Here is a 26,689-nt window from a genome sequence, read left to right on the forward strand (position 1 = left end):
GGGCCCTCTCGCGCCGCCCGGGGCCCTCTCGCGCCGCCCGGGGCCCTCTCGCGCCGCCCGGGGCCCTCTCGCGCCGCCCGGGGCCCTCTCGCGCCGCCCGGGGCCTGCCCGGCCGTGCCCCCCGGCTCTGCCTCCCCTCAGCTCCCGGCACAGCCGCGGGGCCTGCGGGGCCGCGCTTGTCCCCGAGGCTGTGGGTGCTGCCAGCCCCGAGCTGGTGGCCTTGAAACCTTGGCGGCCCGAAGAGGCTGGCGAGGCAGGTTTGGTGCCTTGTGGTTTGTGGGAGTTAAAATACAGCCGGCAGAAACACCTCCGAGCCCCGCAACGTACCTGGGCACCAGAGCCTTGGCAGGCTTTCCTGTGGGCTTTTACTCTGTCTAATAGAAAGGATTACTGTTTCCAGAGGGCTTTCTCTTTTTTTTTTTTTTTTGGTCAAAACGTCCTGAAAACTGAAACGTTTCGGCGAAGGTGAGTTTTCGAAATGTAGCAGGATTTCTGTTCCCATGGAGCTGAACTCTTCCTCACAGAAGTGAGGGCTTGAATGGCGCTCTGCGCTGGTCTTCAGAGGATTATGTTTAGTGCTTAGATGAGAAGGCGACCATAGCAGGAAGCCATGGCCCGATGGGACTATTCTCAGCTTTTCCGGGTTCGGTAGGATAGGTTTGTGGTGGACTGTACGTGAGAGCTCTAAGAGAAACACGGAGTGCTGCACAGAGGGGAAAACAAGCTGGTGTTTACTCAGTGCTGCAGCCACATGGAAGGGGCTGTTGGGATATACAGTGATATAAACAGGGCTTGTTTGGGCTACAAAAAACTGAGCTTCCTTGTGTCCTGGTAGTTCAAGCTCCAAAGCTCCAAAGTTTGCATTTGTAAGGCTTGTCACAGTAAAGCTAGTTGAACCCACATTGAACTTGGCTAGTTAATCTTCAGTAATTTGCTGTTTCCAGATGAAGCCAAGATGGGAGTTTTCCTCTTGTGGCTGTGTGAGACACTTCGTGTCAATCAGTGTTTTGTCTCATAGGTGACTGGATTTTAGCCCTGGTAGGAGAAGTGTTTCCTTCTTGGGAATGTGCTTAAGAAATACGTGGGAAATAAAGTTGCTTCTTTAGGCTAAGCAGATAGGAGCTCTAAAATGTTAAAGTAGTTGAATGCTTTCTATTGTAAGAACTTAGCTGTAGAGGTTTCTAAGACATTCAGGTAGGGTTAACTTAAGTGGCTTTCTGACTTTGGTTTTTCTGACCTTGTGGGCTGCAATTCTTGATTCTGGTTGCCTCCCTCATGCTGAGCATTTTTGAAAGGCAACAACAAAGAACTTCAAAACAACAAAGACAGTGAGCAACATGAGTGAATCTTGAGTTGTGGTTAGGTAAGATCTAAGCAACCTTGCTCTTATTTGTATTTAGCAATTGCTGCTAACCTTCCCACCAGTCCTATGGAGCCACAAGGGATTGTCAAAGCCTTTCCCAAGAGGAAGAAGGTGAGGGATGACTCGGAGAAAAGCATCCCTCCAAAGATCCCAAAAGAGGAAGAAACAGAGATACCTGAGGGTAAGTCCTGTGTCCCTGTGATGCGGGATACAATACTTACACCCAGTGTGTTAACTGCAAGGGCTGTTCCCCAAAGGCTTTTTCTGGCTCTCAGTGTGTTTTCTGTAGTGGTCATGGCCAGCTTGGTTTGGTGTGTCCAGCTGGAGCCCCGTATAAACTGCCTGCCGGGGCTGGTGCCATCAAGTCCTGTGTGAGAGACGTGGCCCTGCTGGGCTGGGGCACTTTCTCTTGTCACTGTGCCCCTGCCCCTGTGCTTTCCTCAGCAGAGTGGCTGAAACCAGTCATCGCCTACGTGTTGCAAGCCGGCATTGGCCAGACCAGGGCCGAGATCTTCCGCAGGCAGATTGTCCAGAACGGGGGTGTCGTTCACAGGCAGCTCTCCTCGGAGGTGACACACGTCATTGTGGCTGAGGACATGGACTGTGAGCGCGCCTTTCGGCTCCTCAGATTGACCAAGCTGCGCCCAGGACTGCAGCTGGTGAAGGCAGCCTGGCTTAGTGCCTGCATTAGGGACCAGAAGCTGCTGAGTACTGCTGGCTATGGTGTCTTTATCCCTCACAGGTATGCAAATGCCACGCTGCCGTGCCTCCCTGCATTTCCTCTATCCTGAACTGAACAGAACTACAATTTGACCTCTGCTCAAAATCTTGGACTGCAACTCCTTGCAGCTCCTGTGAGCATGATTCAAAGTTCTGTGTGGTAGCAAAACATGTAATAGGGCCCAGAAGTACCACCAGAAGTCCTGTCACTTGCCACAGGTGCTAAAGACACCTCTTCATGATCCATCAGTGATAACCAGTTGTCTCTTAAAAATACAGATAATTAAATACTGTTTCTTACTTATTGCAGATGAAAGGTAGAAAGAAATTGGAAACTAGGCACAAGAGGAAATTAAGAATGGAGCAGCAGGCACAGATTAGGATCAGAATGTTTTTGGCAATGTTTTGGAGTGAGAGTCTAAGAGTGAGGTAGGTAGGAGTGGAAGTTGCAGGTCAGCAAGATGTTAACTGGGGAGTTGAGCTAAAACCAGAGTAATTAATCTGTGATCTGAGAGAGTACAATTCATGTGGGTTGTTTGGTCCATCCCAAAACATGCAGAAGGATTTCTTGGTGAAACTTCTGGGGGTTAAGAAGTAATCCTTCTGCTGTACTGAGACATCTGGTCCATGGCAGGTACCTGGAGGAGGAGGAATTGCAGAAAGAACAGCAACAGATCCTAGACAGAGAAAAAATCCAGCCACCAGCAGAGGAGGGAGCAGTGAAACCGAGTACTGAATCCCAGGTGGAGGATTCTTCACAGCGAGGCTTGGGCACCCTCGGGCAGCAGCAATTGGCTGAGGTGAGACTTTCCTGCACAGACCAATCTCCTTGTGAGCAGATCTGCATGCTGCTTTTCCTGGCTAAGAGCATCCCTGAAGGATACCATGTGAGATTTTCTCAGTGAAGGGAAGGTGTTTTGATGTTCCAGTGAGCCAGACTCAGCCTGTGGACATGATTACTGCTTCTCTTTGTCCTTTTTAGGTGTTAAGAATAAAAACAGTACCCCTAAACTGTTAAATCAGAACATTTCCAGCTGAAACAGTCCCGGTGCTCTGATAAGGCCAAGGCTCACTACGGTGATACTCACTTAGGTCCTTTTGAGGAATATTCCCTGTATGAGAATATCTTCTTTTCAGGAAGTTGTCTCTGATACTTCATCCCGTGTTCCTGCCTGAGCCATATGGACCAGTTCTCCACTCCTTGACAAACACCCTGTTCACACACATGTTTGTACAGTGGATCAGGTTGCTACCAGAAGGATCGTGGAGGTGTTCTTAAAATATCTGTGTTGGGTTATTAGTGGCTTCTGCTGTGAGTCAGCTTCTGTGGCCTGCTGTTAGCTTTCCTGCCTTTCTCTGTATTTTTGCTCAAATTTGCTCAATTTTTCTTGGGCATTCATGTCATTCAGATCTATCTGTAGCAAAGTTACCTCAAACATCCCCAGCAGCTGTCTTGTATTGCTGGCATCTGTTTTGCAACACAGTCCAAAATTTTGTTGCCCAAAGCCTGCAATTACTCTCTACCTGGCAGCTCACTGAGGGCACAAAAGCCACATTTGTAGACATTTCAGTGAAATCCCTTGTCCCAAGCTTAGATCTGCGTGACTTGGGGAGGAGTGGGATGTGCTTTAAAGACAATATCAACCACTTGAGACCCAGCTACAACAATAAAGCTGAAAGTTTGTTTAGAAGTAGCTTTTAAGCACAGTGTCTTTTCTAGCTTGGGTGGATGTCTTTTTTTCTCTAGGAGATGATGGGTGTCAGTGTTTTGTACTAAACAGAGACTAATCTGGGAGTTCTGCCTTTGGATGTAAACTCCTGTGAGGAGATCCTGTTACAGTCAGACTAGCAACCACTTTTTGACTGGCATCCAGATGCAGTAGTTCTTTGCAAGACAGCCTCTGTAAGCAGTGCCAGTTACTGTCTGTGAGCCCAGAACTGTCACCCCAGGCTGCCTGTCTCCCTCTCAAGTAGCCTGTTGCTACTAGTTGGTTTTGCACATGTGGTTGTAAAGAGTCCATCAGCTTTGCCGATGAAGTGTAGAGAGTCAGGGGTTTAAGGGCTGTTTCACCTCTGTGACACTGCTGGCCAAGAGGATGGGAATTGCTTCCAGCTCCAACTGCAGAGTTGTCTGTGTTGTGAAGGGCTAACATGCTCCTTTATATGCTTTTAAGGGGCTTACTGACTTATCTGAGCCTTCTGAGGCTTTGCTGCCCTCAGAGAGAACAGCGTCTCAAGGGAGTTGCATTTCAAGACAAACTGATTAAGTCTATCAAATCTTCAATCTTACCCGGTTTTCAGAGTTACAAAACTAAACTGCAAAACACATCCCACCTGTGTGTCTCCAGACCTCCTACCTCCTCAGCCAGCAGAACCAGAGGTTCTAAGGATGTGGCTCTTACTTAGGCTCACACTCTGCCGAAACTCATAACAGAGCATGGTGTGCTGCATGTAATTGCTGGACTGATCCCAAACAACCCTGCGTCATTCAGAGTTACTTCCACAACACAGAAGCTCTTGGATCTTCATAGATTATCTGTTTATACATCAGGGGAGATGATCAGTGAGCAAAGCAGTCTACAAAGTCTCTGTGCAGCTTTCCACTTCTATCCCCTTTTGTTCGTTACCTGAAGCCGAGGCTCATTGTTTCTTAAGTCTACACAGAGGCATCTTAATGCTGAGGGTATCAGCAAATGCATACATTGGTTCTTTCTTCTGTCACTGAGGAATGTGGAGTCCTTTGTGTCATTCCTTCCTCCCCCTTTTCTCTTGCAGATAGCCATGGGGAAAATGAGGGGGTTTAAATTTACTACTTTTGTTAAGATTTTTGTGTCTGTAAACTGAAAACAAAGTTCAGTGCCTATCTGCTGTCATGGGGTAGAAGTTGCTGAGTCTGAATGTGAGAGAATGTGCCTATGCTGCCACCAGACGAGCTAAAGGTTTCCCAGTGGGAATAGGGAGTCAGCATCTCTGCCAGCCAGGGATTTTGGCATTGTCATACCTTGCTGCTGGCAGCAGTTACTCACTCAGTGTCTTACCTCAGTTTGGGGCTTAGCTGTAAGAGGGGACTGTGTGCTTGAATCACAGGTAGACAGCAATATAGTCTCCTGTGCAGTGTGAGATGTGCATGTGTAGCTTGAGGTGTGAGGAACTGTGGTGTGCATATAACCAGCCACTTCTAGAGGTGGCAATTGGAGTGTGGCATACCCAGGAAGGAGGATGGTTAGTGCTCTGACTTCCTAATCTCAAAAGTAGCTCGTGCCAAGGGGATATATGAGGCATGCACTTATTCTCACATGGCTGCTTTCTGATCTTTCCCTAAAGAAATACTCTGATGATGAAGACAGTGAAGGAGAAGATGCTGGTGTCACCCAGGGAGACCTGGAAGCATTGATTTCTGGCCACTACCCTGTGAAATCATCAGAGGAGATCAGTGACAGCTCTTACACAGTGGCCCAGCCTCCCAGCAAGTGGGTTTGTGCCCAGTCTTCCAACACCAAGAAGGAAAATCACAACCAATGCATCACAGAGAAGCTGGAAGTGCTGGCAAAGGCTTACTCTGTCCAGGGGGACAAGTGGAGAGCTCTGGGCTACTCCAAAGCAATCAATGCACTCAAGAGCTACCACAAGCCAGTCACCTCGTACCAGGTAAAACAGCTCCCCAGGGGAGTGGAGCAGGGAGATAGACCTTCGATGGAAGTTGCATAGCAAGTGCAAGTTGAGATTTATTGACCACACACAGTGTTTGCAGAACAGTAGAAAAATGGAATCTGAGCCTTTTAGGGTGTCCAAATGTGGACACTCTCAAGATAAATGCTTTCCTTAGACACAATGCAGGGGTCATTTTCACCTTCCTCTTCATCAACAGCAACTGGCCATTGAAAGTGATAATATGTAAAATGAAGTGTATATGAGTCTTAGGGGCTGTGGCAGTCCACCAGTTCGGTGTGTTCATGTTTCAATCCCATTCTGCAGGCTTGTCCTTTTCCATTTGAATTGATCAGCCAAGGTAAGCCCTGGGCTAGAGAGGAGACCATCAGGCAGGACTAGTCCTACCACTTACCCTTTACTCATCAAATGAATAATCAGGCTCTGAGTCAGTAGCAGCTCCCCAGCTTGTCTATGATCTTTGCTTTTCCAGTTCCAGCAGCTCTGGTTTCTTTCTAGGAAGCCTGTAAAATCCCTGGGATTGGGAAGCGGATGGCAGAGAAGATCCTGGAGATCTTGGAGAGCGGGCACCTGCGCAAGCTGGATCACATAAGTGAGAGTGTGCCTGTGCTGGAGTTATTTTCCAACATCTGGGGAGCAGGGGTCAAGACAGCTCAGATGTGGTACCAGCAGGTAAGTTCAGTGCCTTATACAAGAGGCTCTCAGGTTGTGGTTTGAAGGCTGCTGCTGAGTGTAGGAGAATTACTTTCACAAATAGGTTTTAATTGCCAATACCTACGGGTAAGATTTAAATCTGGGTTTTTTTGGGAGGAACTATGAGGTTGGGTCCCATTGTGTCTCAGCACCCAGCTGAGACTTTAGTTGTGCTGGGGCAGGTAGAGGACAAAGATGTGGGGAAGAGGAATGGTAGATACGCTGCTTCTGTTCTAGCATCACTTCTTGGAGCTCATGTCACACTAGTCATGGCATTGATGTTGCTGCGAACCAGGCTTGAATCAGGGCATCTTGGCCATGAGAGCTCCTGATGCAATTGCTGGCTGTTGACCTGTAGCTGTCAGAGTAGCCATCCATCATTTCTGGAAGCTACAAGAATCAGGTTGAAATAATTGTGCCAACAGGAGCAGCCCAGTCCACTGGATGGGTTCCTTCTTTAAAAGCAGTTTGTCTTCTGAACATGAGCTAGTGAAGCCTGGTTTCCTGTAGTGTTTGGTTTGTGACTGGATTCTTGACTGTCTTAAAAATACATTTGTGTTCATGCTGTCAGCTTTTCCCTCATTGGGCTGTTGTGGGTGTTGTTCTTAAGCGTAGTAGCCTTCTGTGAGAGGAGGTGGAGATTAGAGGTGTGCATGGATAGTGCAATTGCCTAAATCCCTTCTTCTAGGAAGCAGGCCTTAAAGTGTTCTTTACATGTGATCTCAGAAGCTGTGACTTGGCCTGAACTTGAGGCAGGCTAAATACAGTCTTCTCAAATCTTGGTGGAAAGTATGTGAAGAGCAAAGTCTTGGTAGATGTCTGAATGTCAGCACGTGGTCTGCACTAGGGTTTCCGGACACTGGATGACATCCGCACCAAGGCCACTCTGACCAGCCAGCAGGCTGTGGGGCTGAAGCACTACACGGATTTCCTGGAGCGCATGCCTCGGGAGGAAGCTGCAGAAATAGAGCAGACTGTGAGTAGCTTGGCTCCAGGCCCTCAGAGTGCAGTACCTGCTGGGATGTGACAGGAAGGTACACACTGTGAAAATAGCCCTTGTGTTATAGCTGATCTCTTCAGCCTCTCCTCTGAGCGGGGTCAGTGCTTGGGGGACTGTTTTTGGGCATGGGCACACAAGGCCCCTACCTTGCCCCATAAGAAAGTTCAGTCTGAGTGCCTGGCAAGGAGGAGGATACTTCACAGGGGTCAGTCCTACACACTGCTTTGAAGCTGGCTGCATGTGGCATGGTGGGATAAGCAGGTTCCTAGCTCTGCTTCCTTGCCTCCCATCATGTCTGGAATGTTTTCTTTCAGCTGAGGTGTCTCTGGTGTTGCTTCTTCAAAGGAAGCTGTGAGCACCTTGCGATCTAGTTGACAGTTAGAGAACAGAGAGTGGATATCCTTGGTGGAAGCAAAAGGGATCCAGGCTGCAAATGAGTGCTGCTTGCTGTAGGATGCTGTGGCACTCCATGACTACGGGGTGCTAAGCCAGTGTACCCTAATGTGAGCAGAGAGTCTGGGGGACGCACTGTCATTGCTACCCCTGTGCTCTCCAGTCACCATGGAAGCAGCAGCCAGTGTGACCCTGTCACTCGGCCACAGGGCCTGGCCATGAAGAATACCTTCCTGCCAGGCTCCTGCTGGGGTGTCAGTCCTGTGTGCCGGATTAGCCATTTTGGTGGTGAGTGGTCCCTTTCCCAGGCAGGCTGGGCTGAGGAGCTGGCTCTTGGGAGTGGGTCTATTGTTATCTTGATGGGATTACTGTGCTTCCCTCCATACACACGCACACACCTCTGATCCAGGCCCTGGAGAGAGAATGAGGGATTAGTCACTGTCTGTGCTGCCTGTCACAGTGAGATCTGAGGAGCTTTTAGGCTCTCGGGTGGGGCTGGGAGTTTTCTAGAAATCTTCATTTAAAGCCAGAAGGGGGGCAAAAACACCAGAGGAGAGCTTGCTCCGCATGAGAAAGGCTTGTGGCTTCTTGGAGCACCTTTGGGGCAAAGGTTAATGGGTTTATCTCTTGCTAATGAAGGATGATCCCCAAGAGTGACAAGGGGCTGTGGGCACGGACACTGCCTTGCTGAACCCCAGCCTCTGTGATGGCCCCATCACTAGGAATTGCTGAGCCCCTCATTATTTGCTGCCAGCAGGGTGATTGGCACAATCAGGCCAAGAATACTTCAGGCCTGTCAGGGACTTGGGAGCCTTTCTTAAACATGTAGTGAATGAAGCCATCAGAGTTAGTACTGTCTGCACAAAACAGGAGTGGGGATCCAGCTTCGAGAAGACTAATAGGGGAAGTTCTTATTATGTGTTTGATTGCTGGCAGCAGCATTTTGGCATCCCTTTGGTCTAAAATGCTGGGACAATTGTGTTTTTTCTGGGTCCGGAAGCCCAGCTCTCCTGCAGAGGCAGAGCTCCTTCCAGGAGTAAACTCCAAGGGGTACACACAGATTTTCTGCTGTGTTGGATCCTGCTGGGGAGACTTCACGAGCCCATCCCTGTTTTTGAGACGGCCTGTGACTATCACCTGTTGAACTGATTTGCTTTGTGGGCAGAGCTAGTGAGCCTTGTGCTTGTAGGACAGCTGAAAATCCTCTTCTCTCATGCTGTCTCAGAAACTAAAGGCTCTGAAAGCTTGTGCAGTACTTTGCCCCTTCATATCCCTGCTTGTCCCAACCCAGTGCTCCCAAGAGCTGATGGTTGATCGCTATATGGTGTGGCACTGTGCAGGATGTTTGCAGGAGTGGGTGGAGGCCTCTCTGGCTCACTCCTCCCCTGACAGCAGGCCAGCCTTCTTCAGTGTGCCATGCCTGCCAAGTGTACACAGACTCTAGAGATGCAGGATAGGCCTCAAGGCAGGCACGAGATCCTTTGCTGCCTCGATGGAAAGGGCATGAAGAGACTGGCCTCTGACTCCTCATCCCTCTTTCTCAAAGGTCAGACAAGTTGCCCTGGCCCTGAAGCCTGGCCTCGTGTGTGTTGCGTGTGGCTCCTACCGTCGGGGGAAGGCCACCTGTGGAGATGTGGATGTGCTTGTCACTCACCCAGATGGGCAGTCTCACCGTGGGGTGTTCAGCAAGCTGCTCAACAGCCTCCGCAGGAGCGGTAAGAGGGTGGGGAAGCTGCTCTTAGAATGGGCAAGGCAAGGAGGCAATGAGGTGGATGGCATTCCTTGAAGGATAGGTGATCACTTCTGCCAAGGATGGGACATCTTGTTAGCGTTTAAAATTACTGTCCCTGGACCTGGCTCAACTGTAGCTTTAAGGAGGGAATATTGCTGCAGCTCAGCATGTTATCCCTGGGGTCCCACAGCTGATTATGAGACATCTCTGCTGCTCTCCGGGCAGTGGGGAGTTCAGCATGGAGGTGTCTGTCTACCACTGAGCTCCTCTTGGCCTGTTCTCTCTTCCCAGGCTTCCTTACAGATGACCTGGTGAGTCAGGAGGACAACGGCGATCAGCAGAAGTACCTGGGCGTGTGCCGCCTGCCCGGGCCAGCGCAGCGGCACCGCCGGCTGGACATCATCGTGGTGCCGTACCGCGAGTTCGCCTGTGCCCTGCTCTACTTCACGGGCTCGGCTCACTTCAACCGCTCCATGCGCGCCCTGGCCAGGACCAAGGGCATGAGCCTGTCGGAGCACGCGCTCTGCTCGGCCGTGGTGCGAGGCCCCGGGGGTGCCAAGGTGGCATCTGGCCATACTCTGCCCACGCCCACCGAGAGAGATGTCTTCATCCAGCTGGGGCTGCCTTACCGGGAGCCCTCCGAACGGGACTGGTGATGCCTGCTTGTCACCCTGGGCTTGCTGCTGTGCTGCTGCTTTGAAGGATTTGATTTCCCCAGTGGTGGAAAGGCTCTGTGGTGCCTGCAGGCTGAGGTACATATCCCAGCAAACTGGGGCTCCTTGCAAGCATGAGGCCTGGCTGCTGGGCAGAGCTCTGTGGCTTCCTCAGCTGAGGCTGAGGGCTGGAACCACGCTGGAAGTGCTCTCTTGGTGTTGCTATCAAAAGGGCTTACTGCCCGTCAGCTACCCTGATCCTGCTCTCCCCAACTTTGGAAGATTGGGTTGCAGAACCTTGTGATCCAACCCCTGACAGTGCTTAGGAACAAAGGAAGTGGGATGCATCTTCCTCTGTATCTGAGCACTGATGCTCTGAAATTTCTGTTCTGAGCTGTGAATGAAGGTAGCAGTGGTCTAGCTTAGTTCTGTGACAGGCCTTCCTCCGCACTACTGCTGGCAGCTGCTACTGCAGGAGTCTCAAGGGGTTAACCTGTGCTGCTGCTGTGTCCTTATGTCTGTGCTGATGTGTCCTTTGATGGGTCCCATTGCACAGGGCCAGGCTGCTGTTACTGCCACCAGCTTTCCCTGGTGCCAGCTAAGCCTTGAAAGAGGCATAGGGACCTGAGGTGCTATACCTACTTCTCCCAGCCTTGTGTTCTGAGGATCCTCCAGATTTACTCAGAGCCCTGGTCTGGCCCAAGACCTCCTTTGTGCAGGAGAGGAGGAGAGCTCACAGCTTGTGGAGCTGTGCTTAGGAGGGATTTGAATGTAATGGCACAGAATGTAACCCAGCAGCGCTGTGTATCTGTCTGTAGGAGGTATGGAGACTGTCTATAGGAGGTATGGAAACAGAAACACAAAGAGATAGTTAAGTTCTAACTGGGGCAAAGCAAAACGTTTTCCCCTTTGTGTGGAAGCCATGGAGTCATCTGGTCTTTGATCAGGGAAAGTGTGTGTGTGTTTGGGTATACATGTGTGTGTGGCTGGTCCCACCAGTTCCATGGGAGTGAATTTTATTTCTCAGGAAGCATCAACTACATTATATTGTGGAGGTGAATTTCCCAGAGACATTGAGTGCTCTGTCTGTTACAGGTATTGCAGTGGTTGCTCCTGGCAGAGGTGCCATGGTGGGCATTTCTGTGCCAGGACCCAGGGCTCTTGCTCGCTTGTGGGGGATCTGGCCCCATCACATACAGTACAAAGATGCACGTTTGCTGCTAGGGCAGGCACAAACCAGCTGGGTTTGCACAGTTCCCATGGCTGCTGGGCACCAGCAGGGCTGGGGCTTTGCTGGGGTGGCCCACACCCCAGCAGTGGCATTTGTGAACCCAGCCTTTCTGCTGGACAGCTGAGGGAAATGAATGTCTTTTGGCATGCCTTGGTGCTTTGAAATTTGAAGTGTAATAAATAAATCCTTTCTCTCTTTTCCATTGGTATCTCTCTCTTTTTGCTCTCTGCACTGTGACTGTTGGGACTTTCTCCTGTGGCTTATCAGGAGCTCCTCCTATGCTGGTCCATTTCTCTGGTTTCAGTGGAGGTGGATAACACGCAGTGGAGATATCATACTGTTGGACCAGGGCTTCTGGCTCTCAGGGCAGGGAGCTGCTGGCCACCATCCTCCCATACCATCCTCTGTCCTGGCATCCAGCTGGCCACGTGGCTGAGCTGGGATTGGCTGTTCCCTGACTCAGAATTCTTGAGCTCTTGGGCTCTGAGCTCTTTCTTCAGGTGTGGAGTCAGGAAAAGATTGCTGTCAGGTTTTCCATATGCATCAAACAGTATGGCATGTGAGAGTTGGCTGCTGTTCTGTCTCCTGGTCTCTGCCTGGAACGCAGCTCAGAGTCCTGAGCATGGAAATGCTTTGGTTATCCAAGGGGAATCTGAACAACCTGGGAGCCAAGGGTGCACATGGAGATGAGCAGCAGGAATGATTGGCTCAAAAGGGAGATGGAGAAGCTGGAGAAGGACAAGGGCTGCTGAGGCAGAAGCAGCCAGAGCTGAGCTGGGTTGCTCAGGAGCAGAAGGGAGGCAGCCTCAGACCAGGGGCTTGTCAGGTCCAGGGAGAACACTTCGACCTCAGGAGGGCTGTGCAGCCCAGGGACCGCTCCTCAGGGAAAGGGGTCCCCATCCTTACAGTCAGGAGCTTTGCCCGGGCAGCACCACATCTGGCCTTGCCCAGGGGATAGTCCTGTCCCACAGGGAGGTTAGGTGGGAAGGCTGCCTTACATCTGACAGGCCACGGGCCATTTTCTGCCTGGGCTGAGGCAGGGAGCACAGTGCAGGGCTGCTCAGCTTTGTGCCTTGATGAGCACTGGATGCCAGGGCAAGCTCTTCCTGGAGGGCTGGGGCTGCTTCTCAGTGGGGTCATGTGCTGAAGACATCAGTAGTGGTGTGGGAAATAGCAACTGCTGGCCCCCAACTCCTGTGCCTTTGTCACCCCTCCTCCAGGGCTACAGTTCACACCCAGGTAGCAAAGGGGTGCTGCAACAGCCCCTGACCCTGCTGTTTGTCCTGATTTTATTTTGGGAGAGGCTGGACATGGGGATGTGTGGGGCCAGGGCTCCACAGGAGCAAGACTTCATGCCCAACCCCCTGGGAAATGCCAGGGAGGGTGGCATACATGTGTCATGTAGAGGCCTCTGGAGCAGAAATCCCACCAGTCCACTGCTCTGTGAAGGAATAAGCCTGATGTCTGTCCTCTCCCACCCCACAAATCCCTGCCCAGCAGCTTTGGAGGGGGCAGAGGGCCCTCATGTGGCTGACTGTAGCCAGGTGGGCCACGGATGGATAAGAACCATTTCTCCTGGGTGTAGCTGTGGGGGTTGAAAGGGGCAGGAGGTAGAGGAGCACAAGGAGCTTGTCCAGAGCAGCTGGAGGGTGACGTTTCTGGATGTTGCTTCTCCCTCATCCTGGTTCAAGGGGAGAAACATGAGAGGCTGGGCCGTGCCATTGTGAGTCAGCCCTGCCCTGGGCAGAGGGGATAGAGCTGCCCCATACATGCTCCTCTCTGTGCCTCTAATCCTTGCCTTGCAGCAGGGCCTCACCGCCCCTTATCACAGCCCACCTCCTGCCTCCTCTAAACCACAGCATGCCCCACTTGGGAAGAAGGTCCAAGGGCTGGGAGCCCTGGGGTGTCTGGGAAGAGGTGGCTGCTGAGTTGCCAGGGTCAGTGCAGGCAGGGAGAGCAAACATGGTTTTAGGCATCTCTAAAGAGGTTTTGCCTAGTTTCTGCTTCCCAGGAAGGGGCTTCAGCTATTCCCCCCTCCTCAGCACACCCCCTCTCGCTCTCCCTGGCTGTGAGTCTGATCATCCTGAAAATTAAAAATAAAACAAAATGCAGCAGCACTTAGAGAATGAGTGGAAAGTCGTGGAGCTGGGACAGGCCCTCAGGTTTGCCGCAGAACCCATTGCTGTCATCCTGCCATCCCTGTACCCTGAAGGTGAGTCTAGATTGAGGTCTCAGGCAATTCCTGTCTCCCCAACAAGTATCTCCCTGCCTCTTTCATTGAAAAGAAAGAAAAGCTCTGGACAAAGAAAAAGCTCTGGGCATTGGGCAGCCCTTCCCACCCTGCTCCTTACCCTGTGGGAAGGACACCCATCCTTAAATGTCCTGCTCATCCTGGTGCAGGGATGGGAGCAGTCTGGGGGAAAGGGGTGCAGGGAGGGTAGTTTGGCCTCCAACTCTGGCACTTTGTGTTCATGAGTAAATATTTGCTAATGGCAGCATGGCTGGGCGAATGTAGGGGAGCTGCTGCTCCCCCCGTCGGAGCAGGCAGGGAAATGAATATGAATTTATCATGATTAGGTGAACTCAGCAGGGAGAGCGGGAGAGAGAGGGCTAGGCAGGGAGGGGGCGGGCGAAGATGGATCTGTGCAATAAAATTAAATAAGGACACCAAATAGAGTCACTTCTCACACACTCGCCCGCCCTCCCGCGTGCAGGGCCTCTCCTGCCTCCCGCGCTTCTCTGGCTTTGCTGATTTCTCTCTTTCCTCGAATTTATGAGGCCAATTATGAAGATGAGGTTGGAAGTTCTCAGAAGTTCACTAAATGCAAAGTGTGGTCCCTGCTGTTCCCATCAAATTAATTAACCAAGCGCTATTGATGGCCGGGGTGACGTCGGCGTGGTGTGGAGCGTGAGGGAAGGGCTGCAGGGGTGTAGCTGAGGAAGCCTGACTGGAGAAGGCCTGGAGGGCAGAGCACCCTGAGGGGCATCCTCAGGGCCAGTGGGTGCAGAGTGAGCCCTGCCCGGGCAGCCAGTGGGCAACAGGAGCAAGGAATGGAGCAGGGCATGCATCTGGTCCCAGTGTGATGGTTTGTATTGCAGTCCCTGTTTCCAGCAGTTTCCTCTGTCTGGAATAAGATCCAGCTGGGTGATGGCAGAGCTGTCCTGATGGGAACACGGCATGGATACACGGCAGGATGCTGGGCCATGTTCTGTAGAGGATACCATGGTAGTGTCCTGTGGTCTGCAGGAGCCTGTGTCTGCAGGAGCAAAGCCAGGAATCAGTGCTCTCTCAGAGTCATTGCCCCATCTGGTGAAGGGATGGTGACCCCAGTCCCATGGGAGTGGTCTGCACAGGGGCTTCATGCTTGCTAGACAAATGACTTTCCCTATGGCTCAGCAGTGATGGTGCAGAGGGGACAGACCTACTGCCACCTTCCCCTGCTCCCTGAGTCCCAGCAGCCCTCCCTGCCTCAGTTTCCCTGCCTGAGCTATAGGAAACAGCCTGCCTTGTAGGATCTCATGAGCAGAATGTCCTGATTCTACACAGCCCCTTGGCCATCCCTAACTTCTGTGTGAAGCCACCCAACTCTGTGCAGGGCCCAGGGTGCCAGTGAGTGCCTTTGCCATGGGGGCAGCAGCCATGTGCCTTGGTCACACCGGCTCTCATGTGCCTGGCTGTGCCGGTGTCATGTCACCCCCTTCCAGGGAATGTGTTTTGGGGGGCTGTGTCCAACATGACACCTGTGCCTGCTCTGTCCCATGGTTCACTCAGTGCAGGGAAGGTGCTGCAGGGCTGCTGCAGCATGGGGGTTGTGTGTCCCCAGTCTGCTCAGGTGCAGGTCAGATGCTGGGCACAGGGCTCCTCCTCTGCCTGCCTGGGGGAAGTTCACTCAGAGCAGTTTGTAGTTGTTCAGCTTGAATCTCAGCACTGGCTGTGCTACAGCAAATGCTTGAGGCTGTAAAAGGATTCCCCCATGCTGAAGCCCTGGCTGAAACTCAGGATGTCTCTGCAGGCCACATGGACACTCTGGGCTTCAGTTTCCCTCCTTGCATTTCCTGAGGCTGTTTTTCCTTTGGGCAGTTTTTCTCTGGGTGCAAGTAGCATCCCAGTTCCTGAGCATCCTTGGTAGCATTTAGTGGCTGTGAGTTGTGGCCAAGTAAAGGGTCAGTCCTCACACCCTAACCAGCCCATTTTTACCCCAAATATGTGTGGCGTAAGGCTCTGTGCTTGCACCATGCTGGCATAGGGACCTTTCTCTGTAGTGCCATGGACTCCTGACTTAATCCTTTTGCAGAAGCTGGCCAAGCAAATGAGCTTGTTCAAGGGGTGAAAGAAGCAGTCTGTGTCCTCAGAGCGGGAATCTCACAGAGGCAGAAGAACGCAGAGGGCCAGATCCAAGCATCCCTGCACAAGTCCAGCTCCTGCCATGGCTCTGGCTGCATGTCTCCACCATTCCAGCTCCTGCTTCTCTTTGCTGGCTTCACTCCTGTGCCAGTGATCAATGGGCTCTGGTTGGGCTGGAAAACAGCACAAACACAGGCATTTACAAACCCGCTGTCTCTCCAACAGGGCCATAACTCAGGCTCCCCATCACCCTGGGGAACGGGAGGCAGCAGCTCCTGCTTTGATGGCAGCAGCAGCACCGACATTTTTCCTCTCATGGTAAATGTGTTACTTGGGGGTAATTTACCTGCTTATGTCAAGTTTTAAAAAGAGACAGACTGGCTGCTGAGCAGCTCCTGATATTGCAGTGTGCATGGAATGAACACACATGTCTACGTAGAGAAAAGAAATCACCTAAGCTGAAAGGACCTGTTTGCAAATGCCTGCACTTTGGAGTGGCAGTCTCGGCGTGGAGTCCTCGGTGTCAAGCACTGAGGCTGTGATCTTGCCACAGTCATCCCTCCATGGGACCTCCAGGGTCTGCAGCCACCTACTGGTGGTGACAAGGCTGCCCACCCGCACCGGGGCTGCTTGGGGCCGAGTGTCCACGTCTCCCGCAGCGCGCTGGGAGCACCCTCTGCCCGCAGCCTTCTCCCGGTGAGCGGATCGGGGGCTTGAGGGAGATGCTGGTGCCCTGGAGTCCGTGGCTGAAGAGCTTGCTGGGACCTAGGGCGGCTCAGATGCTGCTCCGGCCGCTCGCTCAGCCGCCGTCCTCGCCGGCAGCAGAGGGAGCTGGAGGACCGGGGATGGCAGCACGGGCAGGCAGAGGGAGGCTGGGCCGGGCTGGGCCGGGCCGGGCTGGGCCGGGCTGGGCTGGACCGGGTTCTATTGGGCTGGGCTAGGCAGCTCCGGCAGCCCCATGGCGGGAGAGAAACTCCTCTTCACCCAGATCCTCCCCTAGCAGGGCAGCGGGAGGTGCCCCAGCCTGCAGACTGTCCCCTCAGCCCCGTGGTGTCACCTCTCAGACACATCACCCCTGTGGGTGCCCAGCTCTGTGGTGGACACATCCTGAGCTGGCTGTCAATCCCCTATCTGGGCTTTTAGGGTCTCAGCCCCGCTGTTTCATTCCGGGGAGCCATGTAGCCTCTCTCTGTGGCACAGCCCCCTGTCCCCTCCCTGTGACACAGTGCTTCTCATCACCCAGAGGACCTGCTGGTGGGACAGCAAGGTCCCCAGGGAGCCTGGCTGGATGTGATGCAGGTAAGGCCTCCATGCCAGGGCCAAGGTGATAAGATCCTACAGCATGTGGTGGGCACTTGTCACTGCTGTCCCCAAGTCTCCTTGCCCATAGGGAGCTGATTTATGTCTGGGCCAGCCTGTGCTGACCTCCTGCTTGGGCTCAGGCACTATAACTAATGGCAGGTCAGTGGAGCCACAGCTAAAGTGAAGTGGCTGGTATGGGTCAGGGAGAGGGGTGCAGAACAGGTGCTGGGGATCCCAGTTCCAGTAGTACAGCTGCCCAGAGCAGTGAACAGCAGGGGTGAAGCAGGTGTAGCTCCCAGTATACCCCCTCCACTCTATCTCCTGCTCCTGAGATCTCTTTCTGACCATACTCTCCTGTTTTAACCGCAGGATGTTCTGGGTCAGTGGCATCAAGCCTGGAGAAGTGGCTCCTTGTTGGGGGGAAATTGAAGCACACATGGACTGATGGTTTCATGAACATCAACTGCAGAGCCAGGAAGGCCACCAGGTATGTGAGCCCAGCTCCTGCCCAGGACTCAGCGTGAGGAACCAGGAGGACCTGATACAGGTACAGCAGAGGGCAGTGCCACAGTTGGTGGCCTGAAATGTCCCCTTTGGTCTGTTGCTCTCACCTTCTGCTTGATCCATGAGCCTTAGGGCGCAGAAATCTCCTGTGGGGGGTACACCCCTCCCGTTCCCTTGTGACAGGTTCACCTCCAGGTCCCAGAGCCCCAGTGTGCCTGGTCCCTGTGTCACACAGCCCCACCTCAGGATACTCCTGTGTGTTCTGGCAGTAAGCCCTGTTTGTTTTCCCAGCTGGAGTGGATGACCAGCCCAGCATCCAGCCCGGCTATGGGAGCTGAGCTTTGGGGACAGCTCTATCAGCTGCCTGCACCAGCTGCTGAGGTGAGAGCTGAACATGGCTGTAAACCTGGATGTTCACATACCCACCAGGCAGCTGTTCCACATCCTAGGATGATGCCAGCCCGACCTGCCAGCCCAGGTGGTCTAAGCTGGTTGAGGGGTGCAATAAAAGACACCCCATGCCACTCCTGGCCACACACTGAGCTCCCCTCTGTCCAGCAGTAAGGGAGAATATTTTTGCCAATACCCTGCCTTTGCTCTCTGCTTGGGAAGGGGGAGAACAGCAAAACATATCTGAGTAAGGCATTAGGACTTTCCCAGGGATAAGCTGTATCTGCCTGCCTGTGCTGGGACGGGTTCATATTTGGTGCACAGTACAGCCAAGGGCTGGGGTGTGCAGGCTGCCAACCCCCTGGCAGGGCTCTGTGAGCTTCTCCTGGCACTGCCTGGCCATCCCACAGCTGCAGTGGATCTGTCAAAGTCCTGTCAGGCCTCTGCTGCTGGTCACAAACTGAAGGGTGTGCTGGTGTCCAGACTGGCACTTGTGCTTTCCAACTGGTAGCACACATTGCTGCCATTTCTCAGCCAAGGAGTATTACTGACTTTGCAAAGCTGCAGCAAGAGCTCCCATCCTTCTAAGCAGCCCCTCCCCAACAAGTTTGTCAAGTCCCCCACATGACCCTATTGTAGGTTGTTTTTGCAATGTTACAGGGGTGATTTATCATTTTTAGGGTGCTTCTTAGGACTAAGCTGTGTTCAGACAGCAGCAGCTTGAGGCCAATGCTTTAAGCATCACCCTTGAGCACTGGCCTCTGACAGGTCTGGTGCAGCATCCAAAGCTCATCCCAGCTGGGGAAGCAAGTCCCTTGGTTGAACCTGCTGCAAAAACAGGAACTTGGTGCATTCCCAGCTGGCCCTCAGCAAAGGTGATTTGTTTAAATAATTTCCATGGTCTCTGCACTTACTTTTGCTGCTGGATCCAAGAGAGCAGGTTTAATCTAGGCTGCTAGGCAGCACCAGAGGCTGAGTTTCATCCAGAAGAAGCTGTTGGAAGACTTTGCTCAGCTCTCACTCTGAATAGGTCTAAAATTAGATCTGGGATACAAAAGTCAATGAGCAACAGCTACTTTGAGTCTGGCTTCAGATCGACAGCTTTTACAACAGAGCTGGGATGCTCCCACTGACAGTGGTTGCCATTTGGGATTAGTTTTGCTCCAGCAATATTTCAAATTTGTCAAAGCCCCTTTGAAGGCCTGGGTAGATGAAAGGAGCATGGGGAGCTGTAATAAGTATAAGCCTTAAAAAAACTTCCTGAAATGACCAATAAATCCCCCAGGACATGGCAGGAATCATTCAGGGATTTTTCCTGAAGAAACCTAGCTCTCCATTGAAAAGGAAAAGTACTTTCAAAAGCATGTTCAGAGCAGCGCAATGTGGTTCCCAGGCAGGGAGTAGCCTCTGTTCCAGCCTCCTTCTCCATCACCCAAGGATAGTGACATTCCCTGAGACGTCCCTGTGCCACTTGCTCCCCATACCTTGCTGTGTCCTGTTATAAAGATGTATGGCACAAAGGCAAATAAATGGAGAACCTGGGCCTACAGACTGCCTGGCACGAGGTAAATATGTGCTGGATGTGGCCAGGACCTGCAGCAGGAGATGCTGCTCTGTGCCATCCTGTGGAGTGTAGAGTGTGTGTGAGGCTGCTTCCCCTTGGCACCACCCTCATCAGGTCTGGTGAGGGCTGGAGGTTGCCCAGACCTTCCCTGCACGTAGAAAAGATGGGAAAACTCCATCAGTGTGGCCCCTCTGCACATCTGCAAGGTGCAGTCAGGGGTAGGTCCAGCCACACAGAAGGGCCCTGGTGGCAGTGCCACTGCTCCTCTCTCAGGAGCTGGACTGGAGGCATTGTTGGGTCTCTGCAGCCCACTGAGACACCCCACAAGTCTGAGTCAGTGTGCGAGTGCTCTTCAGATCTCCAGGGAGAGGACAGGAAATCAGCTGTCACTTGCACATCTCTTTCTCCCAGTGAAAGCACCCAAGGAGCCTGGGGATGTGAGGTGGGCAGAGGTGGAGAGGGGGACCAGACTTACCTCTTTGCTGGGGAGCTGGGAGGGGGTGAGGACTGTGCAGGCAGCTGGGTGACAGTGGGGAGGTGTGGGGACAGTGGGGAAAGTGCCTGCCTGCACAGTCTGGGCCCCCCATCTGGGTTGTAGGGTGTTTACCCCACTGTGCACCCCTGCCAGGGGCTGACTCCTTTCCCCCAGCAGGTGCTCCCACCTCATGGACAGCTGTGGTTGTGTCCTTGTCACCAAGGACACTGCCATCGGTGTGCTCAGTGAGTGTGGACACACAGAACTCCTGGAGGAGTTCTCACACAGCTTTTTTCTCCCACTCCCGTCTCTCCTCACACAGCTTCTTTCTCCCACTCCTGTCCAAAAGCAAGTCGCTGCTTCCCACGAGCATCCCACGGACCCCTGTTCAGCCCCGTCAATGGCCACCCCCTCTGTGGTGTCCCTGCCCCACAGCCTCTTCCCAGGGTGACACTGTCCCGCCCGCCCCCTCTGCTGCGCAGCGCTCCCCCCGCACTTCACATGCTGCAGCAGATGGTGGAGGTGACATTTGTCTCCGAGTGACGCATTTGATGGTGGCCGTGTCCCCCCTCCTCCCTTCGCCCTGGATGGGGGAGCCTTGAGCCCACCTGGCAGAGACAAGATGGGCAGGCACAGGCTGAGGGACCCCCCAGCCCCCGCCCGTCCTGCACCCCCCAGACATCTGCACTTCTTGTCCATCTGCATCCCCACCAAAGCCCTCTCCCAACTCTGGGGCACCAGGGCAGCTGGGGGACATCGTCCCTGAGGGCGAGTGCCCATCACCGTGGGGTGTTCGAGGGGGGGCGAGGTGGGAGCCGGGCACCAGGGACTCCTGTTCATTCTCCGTTTTCTGCCTTAATTAGAACCCGGAGAGACCAGGCGAAATCGCATTAGCGCGGGGCCCCGGTGCGCTGAGCCATCCATCTTTTTTTATTACAGCGTAATGGGGCTGCTCGCGAGGCGCCGTGCGATTTGTCACAGGCCTCGTTCCCTGATAACGGGCATTTGTCATCACTTTCTTCCCGTGTTAATGTCATCATCGGCGAGCTGACAGGCAGACCGTTGAGGGAGCGCTGGCGACAGACCACATCCGTCAACCTAATATTTCCATGGCTGTGGGGATCAGCCGGGCTGCGAACACGCATTAAAGCGCTTATGAGGGGAGGGGGAAAAAAAAAAAAAAAAGAGGGTTTTCATTAATTAAAATGTTAGTGTGAGAGTGTGAGCGTGTGTGCGGGTGGCACTGCGTGGGGACGGGGCCGCGGCGCGGGAGGGCGTGGGGCGGGTGTGGCGCGGTGGCCTTTTAGCGGAGCTCGCATCAGCTCCTGAAACCCATTTAAAAGATATTTGGGACTGGGGAATCAGCAGTGAGCACGGTGGAAAGGTCATTGTTAATAAGGGAGAGCACATGGGAGCACGTGGGGAGGGCGCAGGCATGGCCAGTGGAGGATGGAGGAGATTGTCATCCCCCTGGAGCGGGGGCGTGTTTGTCCCACCGGGAATAGTTGAGCCACTTCTGTCATGAAGTGAGCGGCCTCAAATCTACAGAAGGATGAGGTAGGGGGAAGGAAACCCTGCAGTGGGGTTGCTCCATAGCTGGCCAAGGGCAGGAGTGGGGTGTGGGACGGGCTGTGGGGCTGCAGCCCCCACAAACAGGGGTTTGGGACAGGGCTCTGCAGCTACAAGACAAGCTCGTGGCAGCAGTCTGGAGGGTCAAACCTAAGATGTCCCTCCTAAGCAACCAGTGAGGAGACCTGCCCTGGTCCTGAGGCCATTTAGTGACAAGGGAGCTCAGGTCCCCACCCCAGAATGTGCAGCTGTTGCCATGGAAATGGGTGGTGGTGACAGGGTGGAGCGGGTGTGTGGTATCTTGGGTTTTCCTGGCAGTGGGAGTTTGTTTTCTGGACTTTTCTGGGGTTCCTGTGTCATACAGAACAGAAAAGCTTGGTGGGCCACCTTTTTTTTTTCTTTTTCTTTAATTATCTTTTTTGGGGTTTTATAAGATTTGGGGATGGGCATCTCAGTCAGTCCTACCCAGCTCTCATGATGTCCTGGTACAACCCAAATTTGCACTGCAAAATATAATTGCAGGGGCTCTTACACAAATGAGACCAAAGATGCTGCTTCCTCTGCTCAGATCCTATCCTGAGGTTCCCTGGGAAAATCCTGACCTGTGGCTGGACACAGTGCTAGAACAGGCCATGGCAGGGCACAGGCAGGCATGGGCAGCACTGAAACCCTGCTGGGTGCAGACAGGGGTCTCACGGCTTGAAAATGTGGCTGCACAGAGCCTTCACCCCCATGTGCCCCACCCCAGGCATGCTCAGGGGCAGGCTGTGAAGAGAAACATGTCCTGTAGGCCTGGAAAGCTCATGATTCCTTCTTTCATTGTTTTTCTTCTCTTTCTTCTCTTTGGTCCTGCCTCGTTCCAGTCACAGGCTCTGTGCCTGGGAAAGTCAGATTTGGGATGAGGTGTGGGGTGTTTTAGAGCTCTGGGTCCTTTATGTGTGTGCACATGGACACACACAAGTCATTTCTGTAAGTGCACCCCAACCTTTGGCTCACTGGTGAGCACTGAGGATAGGTAGAGCTGGGAGGGGGTAGTTTTCTCCAGGTGCTAGTGGGGAAACTGAGGCATGGAGCAAGGATTTGCAGTCCTCATCCACTCTGTGGATCATCCACATCAAACAGGCCATCCCATCACCGGCAAGATCCAACAAGTCCGCAGACATCAGGGAAAAGGTGTGCAGGAAATTTTCTTAGGACTGCCCAGCAGTGCTCAGGCTCCCAACCCTGTGACACCCCCGGCAGCAAACCCTGCCACCAAACCTCCCTCCACGCCAGCTCCCCGCCATAAATCACTGCCCTGCATTGGCCGAGGACCTTTTAAAAAGGATTTATTAGGGGGGATTTAAGCCCAGGCAGCGGTAGGGTTTCATAAATCGAAAGGCAATAGCGCTCATCGTTGCCGGCCCGCTCGGGGGGGCACCCTGCTCCCCCCGTTCCCACGGCCCTGGACAGCTCCTCCCCGGCACCGCTGCCTCCGCTCCCCTTCCTCCCGTCTGTGGAGACCGCAAGTGTGGAAAATCCCCAGACGGGGAGTGTAAATGCTTGTTCTTTGTAAATGAAGAACATAATTAACATTAAATTAAGGTAATACAAATGAAGACAACACAGAGCCTGACAGGATGAGTGTTTGGGGAGGCAGTAGAGAGAAGTGATTCATATTTTTAATTTACTGTACAAATAGACTAGCAGGGCTGGGGGGAAAAGGGCCATCCAAGTGGAGTGGGGATTTTTTTTTTCCCACTGTTGTTTTGCTGTGCTTTAAGCACACAATGACTATTAAAGTCAACTGCCCATATAATAGGACATCTCCTACATGACTGCTCTCCGAGAGGCAGCTTGCTGTAGCAATAAATTCTGGGAGTGCCATCTGCTGGTGCGCACCCTCCGCCGGGCACCCTCGCTCCGGCCACCCGGCCCGGACTGGCCCTGGCACCCCACAGTTGCTGCAGAGACCTGCAGAGCACCAGCCACGGGCTGCAGGCATCACACAGAATTATTCTATTTCTCATAGGGTAAGAAACACTTTTCCCCTCCCAACTGTAAATATTTTTCATTATGGATTTTTTTCCTGAAGTTGAGTGGGTATTGTTGATGCCCCAAAAATATTTAAGGTTTTTAAAAGATACAAATCACTGTTCTCTACCCCTCTGAAGTGCTGGGTTTCAGCTGTGTGCCTGTTACCCAGAACACAGAAAAAAAAACCCACCCATTTTAGATTTTTACCTGCAGGAAGACTGTTAATCAGAGTCCATGAGAACTGCAGGCTGGACCTGGCTCTGCACTTTAAGGAGATGAATCTGTGGTCTCAGCCTGGGGAGGCCCCACTGAGGGATGTCTTTCAGCCACGAGGGAGCCAGGTTTATCATAGCACAAAAGTGTCCATGGGGCTGTGACACCTGGAATGGACACACCTACACTGCCTCCGTGTCCTTGTTCCACTCCCTGGGAAACTCCTGACACCACCAGGCAAAAGAAAAACAAAATAAAGCACCAAGAGGTGCCTTAAAGAAATCACCCTTGCCAGGCAGAAGATGCCCTGGGATGGTGCTGACAGATTCCTCTGCAATGTCAAAACAGGAGAGGAATTTTCACTGTTGGGTGGGGGGGAGGCTGCCCTAATTTTGGGCATGCAATCTTTTCCCTCTGGGTGACTTGTATCCTGGCAGTTATTATGTGAGCGGTGCCCATGGGTCCAGGGCAAACACTTGGCCAACTTGCCCTTGAAAACTTCCAGGGATGGGGCATCCACAACTTCTCTGGGCAACCTGTTCCAGTGCCTCACCACTCTCATTGTCAAGAATTTCTCCCTAATATCTAATTTAAACCAATTTTGTCAGTTTAAACAATTCTCCTTTTCCTATCACTACATGCCCTTCTACCAAGTCCCTTCCCGGTGAAACCTCCCCAGAGCCTTCTCTTCTCCCGGCTAAACAACCTCAGCCATCTCAGCCTGTCTTCATAGGAGAGGTGCTCCAGCACTCTGAGCATCTTCATGGCCTCCTCTGGACTTGTTCCAGCAGGTCCATGTCCTTCCTGTGCTGAGGACCCCAGAGGCGGACACAGTATTCCAGCTGGGAATCACTGGGGTGTGCTAGAGGGACAGAATCCCTCGACCTGTTGGTCAGACCTCTTGTGATGCAGCCCAGGCTTCTGGGCTGCAGGCGTGGATTGTGGGGTCATGTCAAGCCTCTCATTCACCTCCAAGTCCCTGAATCAGTCCCTGAATCAGTCCCTGAACCCCTCAAATACATCCAGGGCCCAGGCTGCAAACATGGGGCCTATTTACAAACCGAGCTGACCCAGGCAATGCTCCCTGTGGCCAGCACCCTTCTCCCGTGGCTACTAAGCTGGAAGCATGGACAACCTTAGTGAGACAAGAAGCAGGGACAAATTCTGCACCAGCCTCTCTGGGACAACAGGGTGCTGCTCCAGCACTGCTTTTTCCACATGGAATACGAGAGGAGGTGAAGCACAAAGGAACCTGCCTCAGTCAAAACTGGTTCCTGCTGGAGCTCTGCAGTCAGGTGAGATTTGTGGGGAGTGAAGGCATCCCCATTGCAGTGACAGGGACAGTTCGCTGTTAGACCACCTGGTGACACCAGTGCAAGAAGGGTTCAGCCTCAAAGGCTTGGTGGATCCCCAGGATCCATCCTCCTGGAGCCCATCTCCGCTGGAGCCATAGGGACTGAGGGCACTGGCAGGGTGTGAGTGTTCCATGGCTTGTCTGACCCTGCTCTGTGGCCACTTGTGGCCTCACAAGCCCCAGTGATTGCACAGGGACACCAGGGTGTGTCCAGCAAGCCTTAATCAGCTCTCCAGCTGGGATGTGATCATTCACCTTGAACCAGCTGAGCTCAAGACTAGAGAGCTTCAGTGGAGGATCTGCAGATATCCAGTGATGGGCCGTGACCATTTCCTTGAGGATCACCAGTCAAAGCATCTGGAGAGTTCTAACCAGGGTCTTCTCTCCCATTCCACACTGTCCAGGGCTGAGCCCCAGTGCTCCATGTGAATACCTCAGCACTTGAACCCACCCAGCCTTTAGCACTGGGCACACCAGGAGAAGGCACTTGTGCATTTGGAGAGAGCCACTTTCATCTTCGATTCTGCAAACCTTAAGAGGATCAGCAGCATTTCCAGCTGTCCAAGTAATTTCTCAGACTCTTCTCTTTGCACCTTCTCCAGCCTCATCCTCACCAGACAGAACCAGTGTTTTCAGAGGCCTCTGAAAACAGGGAGCTGCATTTTGATGTGGGGAAGCAGCTCAGGACAAGGGAAAGCAGCTCAGAGCTCACCCAGCCATCCTTCCTGAGGAGCCTGCAGCAGAGCAGCTGGGAATGCCTCCCCAGCAAGACAAGCAGAGAGGAAGCCCAAATCCCTCTTTTGCAAGAGTAAAAGGTCAGTGGCATGGGGCAGTTTGAACTACAACTCCCCCAAAACATCTTGCCTCAATAGCCTCAGAGAAAACTGATGAGTTAGTTGCCAGTGTTCCATGAGCACGGGGGCTCCTCACCCCCAGGCCCTGATGGAAAAGAAGATTAACATGTCTTTGGACATGGTACCCTCAAACAAGTCCCCAGGAACAAATGCATTCAGAAGGCACCATAGAATTTTTCCAGTGACCCCCAGTCCTTGGAAAGAGGGCACTTCTGGCTCTGGTGGGGTCCAAAACCCTGACAGAAATGGGTCCTGACCCCACATTTCCCAGGTCTGCCCCATCTCACTGGCCACTTAGAGCAGTCCTTGGCCATAAGGCAACATTCTGACTCCTTGGCTATGCCAGGACCCCAGAAATGGGGGGCCGGTCCCAGGGGGGGCATTGCCTCACACAGGGAGGGCAGGGGGCATCCTCCAAGCTGGCCCACATGCTGGGTGGGAGAGATAGATAAATACCAGAATAAATAAATACAAGTGGCAAAGAGGCCTGAAATGATGCTGTCGTTTGCTGGGAATGAGAGACACAAGTGTAATTTAGGTTTTGATATTATCAAAGTCTCGCTGCTCTAAAACAGCAGGGCACTCAGTGCCTCATTAATAAAGGATAAACTTGGAGTCTATTTACAATGCACTTTTTGGGGTTATTTAC

At 52.9% G+C, this 26,689-nt stretch overlaps 1 protein-coding gene and 1 long non-coding RNA gene across 7 annotated transcripts; both read left to right on the forward strand.

Moving 5' to 3' along the window:
• The first annotated feature begins 26 nt into the window (after positions 1-26).
• Positions 27-11,656, forward strand: POLL (DNA polymerase lambda). Of its 6 annotated transcripts, none has more exons than XM_032749185.3 (9): positions 27-465; positions 1,426-1,544; positions 1,808-2,105; positions 2,718-2,883; positions 5,408-5,731; positions 6,251-6,424; positions 7,293-7,421; positions 9,385-9,553; positions 9,862-11,656. In XM_032749185.3, exons 2-9 carry the CDS (start codon positions 1,430-1,432, stop codon positions 10,224-10,226), a joined length of 1,740 nt encoding a protein of 579 aa, XP_032605076.3. In that variant the 5' UTR covers positions 27-465; positions 1,426-1,429; the 3' UTR covers positions 10,227-11,656. The 6 variants fall into 6 exon arrangements, with proteins under 6 accessions (XP_032605076.3, XP_032605078.3, XP_030132134.4 ...); XM_032749187.3 differs by having other exon boundaries at positions 1,811-2,105; positions 9,862-10,376; XM_030276274.4 differs by having other exon boundaries at positions 322-465; positions 1,401-1,544.
• Positions 11,657-16,779: 5,123 nt separating this feature from the next.
• Positions 16,780-21,259, forward strand: LOC140684486 (uncharacterized). Its single transcript, XR_012056808.1, has 3 exons — positions 16,780-17,098; positions 17,471-17,648; positions 20,974-21,259. It is a non-coding gene; the product is annotated as an uncharacterized lncRNA (long non-coding RNA).
• Positions 21,260-26,689: the final 5,430 nt, after the last annotated feature.

This window comes from Taeniopygia guttata, chromosome 6 (assembly GCF_048771995.1).
Source record: "Taeniopygia guttata chromosome 6, bTaeGut7.mat, whole genome shotgun sequence".
Classification (NCBI taxonomy): Eukaryota; Metazoa; Chordata; class Aves; order Passeriformes; family Estrildidae; genus Taeniopygia; species Taeniopygia guttata.